This window comes from Geospiza fortis, unplaced genomic scaffold (genome assembly GCF_000277835.1).
Source record: "Geospiza fortis unplaced genomic scaffold, GeoFor_1.0 scaffold72, whole genome shotgun sequence".
In the NCBI taxonomy this organism is placed as follows: domain Eukaryota; kingdom Metazoa; phylum Chordata; class Aves; order Passeriformes; family Thraupidae; genus Geospiza; species Geospiza fortis.
The window spans coordinates 3113217-3122181 of record NW_005054338.1 but is presented as its reverse complement, the minus strand read 5'-3'; the positions used below and the strand labels follow the sequence as shown (position 1 = coordinate 3122181).

Genomic DNA, 8965 nt, shown 5'->3' with positions numbered 1-8965 from the left:
GAGGCCCCGGCCTCGGGAGGGCACCGCGGGTGGAAGGTGCCCTTGGAGGCGCGGCCTGGGGTGACAGCGGGGCCCGCTGGAGGCCCGGCGCCCTCGCGTGTGTGGGACGCGTGTGTTTGCCGGGTTCTGGGACAAAAAGTTTGCTGGGAGTGTGTAAGTGCGTGCGGGTCAGCTGTGCGGGAATCAGCGGGGCTCCGTCACCCAAACTGCAGGCGGTTAGCTTCAAAAAAATGTCCTTCGTTACAGAGAAGGTTGGCAACAAAGTTTACCGTTCAGATTAACGTGTCTCGAAAAGGCTTTCTGCTTCTAAGTTTTAGTGTGCTGACAGGAGACTTCACAGTATCAAACTGGGGTTGTACTCTTGTCTTATTAATGCGAGTCATTTTTAGACCATTTAAAATTCTTTTAGAACAACAGCACAACAAAGAACGTCTGTGACATTTTATAGATGTATTTGAACTTCTGGGTGTTTGTTATTCAATTAAAGTGTTGGTTACCTGGATTAGGAGGAAGAAAACGCTTTAAAAAACTGCCTGATGTAAATTTTGTATTACTTACCATTAGATTTGGCCTCTGATGTGGTGACCTGAAAATTACCACTGCCTGACTTCACTCTGGTGACTGTGGTATATCTGAACCCAGACTAAGCACCTACACCCCAAGCACTGGAAGAGAAAATTTATTCACTTTCACAGCATTAACTGCAACATTTTTAATTTTTGTGAAGCTTGCATTAATCAATTATTCTAAAAAACTTCTTTTCAAACTTTTAAGTGTCAGTGTTAAACAGCAGAGCTTGATGGTATTTTAACATTTAATGCAGATGGTTATTATTTACTTGCTATATTTATTGATGGTTATTATTTATTAATACTTACGAACTCATAATAATGAAGTAGTTTCTGGTTTTCCTCCCTTCTCCTCTGCTGCTTTCCTCAAAGAACCCTCCCAGTCCACCCAGGATTAGAAAGACCAGTTGACATTCCAAAGTGGAATCGATTCTCAGTTTTCCCGTTGGTGGCTGGGAGCAGCTTTTCCTCCAGAGATGGCTGACTCGATCGGAGTTGGGGCACTGTCAGTCCCTGCCCTGGCCTGCTGGGTGCTGGCAGGGGGCTGTGAGCTGTGACGTGTCCTCTCTGTCCCCTCAGCAATCGGCGCACCGCGCTGGTCTCCGCAGCTTCGTCCGCTACGGCTGGCGCTGGAGCTGGAGGGTCGCGGCCTTTGCCACCGTGTTCAAGTGAGTGTTCCTGATGGCAGGGGGAGCAGAGCAGGAGGTAGGAAGGGAAGGGAGGGGATGGGTGTACCGTGAAAGGAGGCAAACCTTCTTAGCATGCTCACTCTGGTGAAGGAGGAAATGAAACATGTAAACCCAACAGGATGCAAAGATGATTAATTGTCCTTAAGCTTTTGGTTGCTAGAGTCGCACAGAGCTGGCCAAGCTCTGGCTGAAGTAATAGCCAAGTCCAGCAGGGCTTTGAAGCCCTGCCTCCTCTTACCCACCACCGCCTCTGCTCTTGGGGCATTGCTGTTGGGTTTGACATTGTGCTGGATCATCATAGATGGGCAAAATGGTGAATACACAGAGGTTTGCCTAAATACATGGGACAGCTGACTGTGCAAAATGACCACAGGAGATGGGAAGAGTGAGGTGAACAGCACACTGGAGCAGCAGATACCTTGGCTTACCTCATCTCCAGGGTCTCCTGCAAATCCAGCTGGGGAGAGCTTTGCAGAGACCCCAACAGGGAGACTTCCTGCTTTGCATATTGAGGGGATCAAAGGTCGTCCCAATGACCCCTTTTTCATATCCTCACCACTGGGATATGGCAAGGAGGTCTGGAAGGAATAAAACACAGTGCTCAGATCAAGCATCCAACCTTGCCCCCATTCATGCCTCAAGATATTTAGATATGCCCTCAACTGGTACCTGGCAGGAATAAACAAGTCAAACTAATGGAGCAGATTGGCAAAGGATGGGGAATGGAAAGGGAACTGGTGAGGGAGAGACCATGTCACACAGTTGACACCTCTCCCCTCATGCTCACTCCTCTGCAAGTGTGGCTGCATTCCGAGCTGGCATCCACGGGTTTGACATCGAGATGTTCTGGGGTGCCACTGCCTCCACTGGCCTTTTGGATGGCAGGGCAGTGGGTTGCTGGTTCTTGTCCTTGCCAGCAGTGCCCCCTGCTCTGGTGACTGACTGAGGCTCCTGGTGTTGCCTTAACCTGAGTCTGGTTGCTCAGGCAGGAGCATGAGGAGGGTTTGACCTTTTAGAATTGCCCCAGAATTCTCATCTTCTAATGGATCAACACAAACCCTAAATGTGGAAAAGCCCTGTTTGTACATCTGTTACTGACTTGAATGCTGTTCTTTCTTGACAGCTGTGGTATTTTCTGAGACCTCTGTCATAAGGAGGAAATGATGAATCTGACTCCGTGTTCTTAAAAGGCTAATTTATTATTTTATGATCTATATTATATTAAAGAATACTATACTAAACTATACTAAAGACTACTGAAAGGATACAGACAGAAGGCTAAAAGATATTATTGAAAAACTCATGACTCTCTCCAGAGCCTCAACACAGCTGGCCCATAACTGACCAATAAGTCAGAACAATTCACATGAAACCAATGAACAATCACCTGTTTGTAAACAATGTCTAAACCACATTCCAAAGCAGCAAAACACAGGAGAAGCAAATCAGATAATTATTGTTTTCATTTTTCTCTGAGGCTTCTCAGCTTCCCAGAAGAAAACTCCTGGGCAAGGGGATTTTTCCAGAAAATATGACAGTGACAACAGCTGCTTTCTGCTTTTCCTTCATCTCTTTTTGTGCTTTTTCTCTGAGGGAGTGTTAAAGTGTGTTGGCAGTTTCTGGAAGTGCTTTCTAACCCACATTGAATTTTGTCCTTTCTGCTATGTCTCATTACTCCCAGTTTGTATATGCTGGTGGTACTCACAATTGTCACTACTCCTACTTTGTATACACTGGTGTTACTCACAATTCCTTGTTCTTGTCCTCAGACACTTGCAGGGGATTGTCTTGCTCTTGAGCAGTTGCTGAATATCAGACCTAGCACTTCCATGTACCTGTTTAGGCCTTCAGATTTTTCCTGCACGCACAAAACCAATGCAGAGAGTGTTCTGCTGCCCTGATTTTCTTCCTTGAGTGTTTCAGTACATTTCTGGCAATAGAACATCAAACTAAGCATGGCCTTCTGAGCAATGCCCTTTTAAACTAGAAATATCTCCTTCCCTGTTGTTCAAACTAGTAAATTTATAAATTTAAACCTGCATTGACTTTCTCTGCAGGTATGTTCTGTCTAAGTTCTCCTGCTTTTAAGATCCCACAGTATTGGCTGGCATTACTTTATATTTCTGTCTCTCTAATATTTTTTATTCCTTTCTAAATTTCTTCCTCACTGTCTTTTGTTTTCTGTGGCTGTTTTTAGTTTAGTCTCTGCTTTTAGGCTTAGTTAGTGTGCTGTTTGCTTACTCTCCTGGAGCTTTTGATTTCTTTGGGTTTTCTGGATTTCTTGGGATTTGACATGTAACCTCGTCGTCTTCCACCAGGTGTCTCCCCTGCAGTCAGATCAGCAGCCCCTTTTTCACCAGCCCTTCGGAAAAGGTTCTGAACGAAGCTATTTGCTGCTCAACATTGTTTCTGTAAAGCCCAAGTTGAAAATTCCATCCTGCAGTTGTGAAAACTCCAAGTTTCACAATTAAAACCCAAATTGGGTTTATCTGTGTTGGGAAGGAGAGGAGGATTGCTGCTGGCTTGTCAATGTCATGCAGGAGGCTGGGGAATATGTGGCTGCTGAACTGAGAACAGTGTTTTGGGGCTTAGCTGATGTTTCAGGAGTTGGTTTACCTACTCCAGAGGGAAATCTGATGCCACAAGAGTAGGTGACCCTGCTGATGTCATGAGTGTGACTTAGGCTGTTGTACTGGGGACTGTTTACAAGGCAGGATCTTACTGACACATGGATCAGCTTCTGGGCTGTCCTACATCAGGACTGGCTGATTGATAGGACTTTTTCATTGCTCAAATTCTTTTCTCCTTGCCTATATTTCATGTTCCTAGGCACTAGAACAGGTTGTTCAGAGAAGCTGTGGATGCCCCATCCCTGGAGGTGTTCAAGGCAAGGCTGAATGGAGCTTTGAGCAACCTGGTCCAGTGGAAGGTGCCCCTGCCCACAGTGAGGACTTGGAACTGGATGACCTTTAACATCACTTCCAACCTAAACCATTCTGAAACTATGATTCTATATGATAGGAAAGAAAAATCTTTGATTAAAGAAAAGGAGTATCTCAGATCCAGCTCAGGAACTCTGATATTCCCTGGCCTGTGTCTGTGCAGCTGCCCACAGTAAAGTCACAGAAGTCATGGCTGGCTTGTGTGTGCTCTAAACAGATGGGCAGCCAGGCAGTTAGAGGCAACCTAAGAGCTGGCTTAATGAAACCCAGTTTTCTTTCAGGCTGTGTTTTGCTACCTCTCTTTTTCCATGTGCAGCTGCTGACTTGTGTGCCTTGCCTTTGCAGCGTGGTGAGCACGGGCCTGTCTGCGTACCGCGATAAAACCACCATCAGTAATTTTGCTGCAGCAGGAGGTAAGAGTGCTGTAACCCTGTGTGCTTCTCTTTGTTAGCAAGGGTTGTAGCAGAAAAGCATTAGCAAGTATCCACCTCCCTTGGGATTGAGCAGCTTCTGTGCTCTTGGCTTTTGTTTCTTATTCCACTGACTTTGCTCCGTTGTTTGCCTGCTGCAAGTCTTTATTTGTAACAGAGATACTGATGCACTGCTGAAACCATTGGGGAGTTTTGTGGTTATCAGTTCATCTTCAAGATACTTGCTGGAGTGTTTTGGGTGGAAAATGCTTGTGTGGAGTAAAGGCAACACTGGGTGCATAACCTGTTCTCATAACCACCTATTTAACAGGGAAAGCATTTTTTATTTCCACTCTTGGTAACAATTCAGCACATTGTTTATAGGCTGCCCTTTTCATGCTAAGTTTTGCATGCCCACTTTTGGCAACAGGGCTCTGGGTATGTGATTTGCTAGTTCAGTTTTACAGGCTTTATTGCCCTTACAGTTGGATACACTTTTTACTGGTCTTTTCTGCCTTACATGTCAGCTACTATTATTAGCTGTTGTTGAACAGAAAAAAGGGTGAGGGAAATCATTCTCCAGCCTAGAGAAGGCTTGGTTTTACTTTCATAGATGCTTCTATGATACAGCAAAAACTTTGGCAGTTTTTCTGAAGCAGAAGGAACTTTGTGCAATGTTTCAGTGCAGAGACCATGGTGACTTTGTGGTGAAGGTCTGTCCCACTGGCCATGGCACTTGGTTTCTGCTCTGCTTAAAGCAGATGTCAGCTCATGGAGAAGAGAAATGCAGCAAAGCAACTCCCTGTGTTGGTGTGAGATGTCTGTGGCGGGGCTGTTTCTAGTTTCAGTGGGTTTGTTCTTTTTGTAGCCTTCACAGGAGCCCTGTTCAGAATGCACTTGGGCCTGCAGGGCCTGGCGGGTGGTGTCATGTTTGGAACGGCGTTTGGGTGAGTTGTGACTGCTGCACACACCGAGCCTGGAGTCACAGGTGGGGCTACAGGAGCTTCCCTTCCTCTCTTGCCTTGAGGGATTCTCTGTTTCTCTTATCATGATCACTTTTCTTCCAACCTTTAAGCTGTTTTTCTTTTCTTCTTTGTTTCTTGTTTTGTGTTTTACTGCTCTCTCAGTAGTGAGAGCTCAGTGGTCTCAGTAGAACATCTTGTTTGCTGCTGTTTGCTTATTAGAGGGAGCAGCATAGGCTTCACCAAAGCTAAAATGTGAAGCAGCAGCCATTAGGAAACACTGAGGGAGTAGCTGCATGGCTGGGCTGTAAGGTGGCACGTGTCTTTGTGTGTGTCTTGCAGTCATGAATCTCCTAAAGTTCCCTGGGATGTGGAGGAACCCATGGTTCTGTCTCAGAGGCTCTGTCCTTCTGGACAATGACCTCTAACTCAGGAGAAATCTGACTTTTCAAGCAGGACTGGGATTTCTTCTCAAAGTGCTGGCCTGTAAATATACTTACAAGTGAATCTGAGGATCCTACCTGAAAAAGAGAATGAGCTTAATTTGTGCTGCTTGGCACCTTCAGGATGGTGCCAGCTGTGGGCATTTCTGGAAGCAGCCTAGGGAGCTTCACCAGTGAAAACATAAGTATTTCCAGAGCTGGATGGAAGCTGAGCAGGGGTGTCACTGTCTGAAATATGGTTTAGGTGTTCTATGGGATCTGCATTGAGCACCGTAAATCCTTCCACTCCTTTGTCCTGTGTGTGCCTGTCAATGAGTAAATTCAAAATATGTTATCACTGGGCCTCCAGTGAGTCACAGGTTAGTGGGTGACAGTAGAACAGGAGTACCTTAGTCTGTGCTGTGATGTGAGTTTTGGTCCCCTGCATGCTCCTTTTGCTGATGCCAGTAAATTGTTGCTGTTGTGTGTCCCCTGGGTGACTGGTGCCTCCTCTGCTTCCTCCTTCAGGATTCCTGCAGGAGGCCTCCTGATGGCAATGTATGGCTTGGCTGGTGAGACCTTGCAGGAGAAGAGGAGTCGTGAGCGCAGGGAGCTGTACGAACAGAGGCTGGCAGACTGGTGAGGAGCAGCTCTGTCCCTTCAGTTGTGGACTAGGAGGGCGTCTGGGCCTGTGGGTTCAAACATTTAGAGAAACCACGACACACTAGGTTTTCTAAACCTCAATTCTTCTCTTGGTTGTTCACATACCAGTCTTAGAAATGCTGATTTAATTCTTCCCAGTCTTTCCTTCATTGCTTCCTTCTTTCCATCCCTATTAAAGAGAGGAAATAAGGAGGATAGCTGGAGGCTTGGGGAACAAAAAGCCATGACACTGGTCATGTGAATTACTGAAACTTACTCACTAGTTCTAGAAGAAATTTTCAAGAGCTTGGATTCTGCAGTCATGTCTCTGTCAGGAAGATACAGGCATAAAATTGCTCTGCACTCTCTCTTCTCTCCTTAGGCAATCCAGACTCAGTATGACTGAAATCTTAGGCCAAACAGAAAGCAATGCCCAGGGAAGACCAGAGATGGAGAGAGCAAGAGAACTGAAGAGCTACTGAGTCTTCCCCAGATCTCTGTTGTAAGAAGCTACGTAACATTTTGGTCCTGCTTGATCCTTCAGTTAGAGGATCATGGAAGTTGTCTGTGAATGCAGTTGTATCCTGTGAAAAAGTGTTTTGCTGAAAACATCGTTCAGGGATGGATATCACTGCACAAAGAGCTTGGAAGGGCCAAACCTGTTCCACCTGAAAAGTGGAAATACAAACTTTACAGACCAGGAAGTGTCATGTAGCTTTGGGAGGAAGTGAGGGTTCCAGCGCCTTGTCTAGAACCCATTTCACTGCTGAAAATGTCCAAACCACCAGTGATGTGGAAATACTCAAGGTAAAGGAGCCTATGAATGGTTTGTGTGCTAAAGGTGCCCTGAATCCAAAAGTTAATTATGCTCTGGTAAAAGCTGCTCTTCAGACAGTGCCTGAACAACTTGCTGATGGTGGTTTCTTACTTGGTTCCTACAGTACTTGGGGTATTTTGCAGTCAGTGTGGAACAAGGGTGGAGGAGCTGGGAATTACATGGAAATACCCTGAAATAGGCATGTTTTGGGTTCCTCAATAGAAGCCTGAGGGTGCCACAGAAAACATGACTTATTTCTGATGGTGACAGTGGAAGCCTTGGCACTATGGACAGCTTTAACAACAAGAAGGCCTCTAATTTAATTTGCAATTTGGAAATCAGGGGATGATCTTTGGGGGAAATGTAGTTCAAGACACTCAATAAAGGCATCCAGCAGTGGTGACTGTGTCCATAAGCTCTTTATGTCAGTACAGCTGGTACTTTATGCTTGTACAGTGTTGGTACTAGAGAAGCATCCTTGAGTGACATTCCTTGAGAAGAGCCCAAAGATCCCACTAGACATCCCTCTACCCAGGCAGTAACAAAGGCAAGAGCCACAGGAGTGCCAACTCTGTTGTTTTGTTCCAGAGATTAACTGCTCAGTCAGAGCTGTGACCTGTGGGTGGTGCTGGAGTTACTCTACAGAGCATTGTCTGTACTCAGAAGGGTGAGGTGGCCCATCACTGCTCCCCCAAAGCAGGAGGTCAGAATTCCTGTTCCCTTTCTTTGTTCTCCTACTGAAAGGAATTACATCCAGGCAGGATTTTGGGGTGTTCTTCTCATAAGAAAAGAATCTGTTCTGGTTGAATGCTTTTCCAGATAATTAGTGTTGATTAAAATATGAACAGTTGATCCCACAGAGTGTATTCCACCCACCCAAAGCAGATTTTTGGCACAGTTTGCTTTCAAGAAGGTGTTGTGTTTTCTGACTCCTGAAGTGAGCATTTAATTTTTTAAACACTCCAGTGTAGCTCATTTTTCCATTGAATAAACATGTGTATTTCAGGGTTGTCATCAGCCAACTGTGATTTTCCTTTTCTGTGTGTAAGTGAAGGATCTGCAGAGGTATGGATATATCTTCCCCTCATCCTGTTTTAAGCTGTATGTGTTGGTGACAGTAATGGTGGTGTCCTTTGCCCCCCCAAAAAAGAAAAGAGGCCTTTCTAAGTCACATTTTTGCCATTGTGCATACACAGCGATGTCTTATCTTCTTCTTTTTTATCTTCTTTCTTCTTGCTATTACATCTCCACCCAATATCCCACACGCTTATCTGTACAGCAGCTCTGATGGCATTTAGCTGTGTCATTGCTCTGTCTCTATTCCTGTTTGGTGGTATTTGATGTGATGCCTAAAGAATACTGATTTTCCTGTGCCTGACCGTTGATGCAGGGATGTTCTTCCATGAGAGGGAAGGCTGAGCCAAGGTGTAGCAGTTGTGTGGATTTTCTCTCTGTGCAAGGGAGGGCTGCTGCAAGTTCTTATGCTGCTTTTTAGCCAGGGGAAGCAGAAGC

At 45.5% G+C, this 8965-nt stretch overlaps 1 protein-coding gene across 1 annotated transcript; it reads left to right on the top strand.

Moving 5' to 3' along the window:
- Positions 1–980: 980 nt before the first annotated feature.
- TIMMDC1 (translocase of inner mitochondrial membrane domain containing 1) lies at positions 981–7868 on the top strand (the record flags this gene model as incomplete). The annotated part of the gene is made up of 5 exons (XM_031058116.1): positions 981–1237; positions 4546–4613; positions 5479–5557; positions 6523–6633; positions 7019–7868. Coding segments are annotated over 5 exons (615 nt in total), but the record flags the coding sequence as incomplete, so codon positions are not given.
- Positions 7869–8965: the final 1097 nt, after the last annotated feature.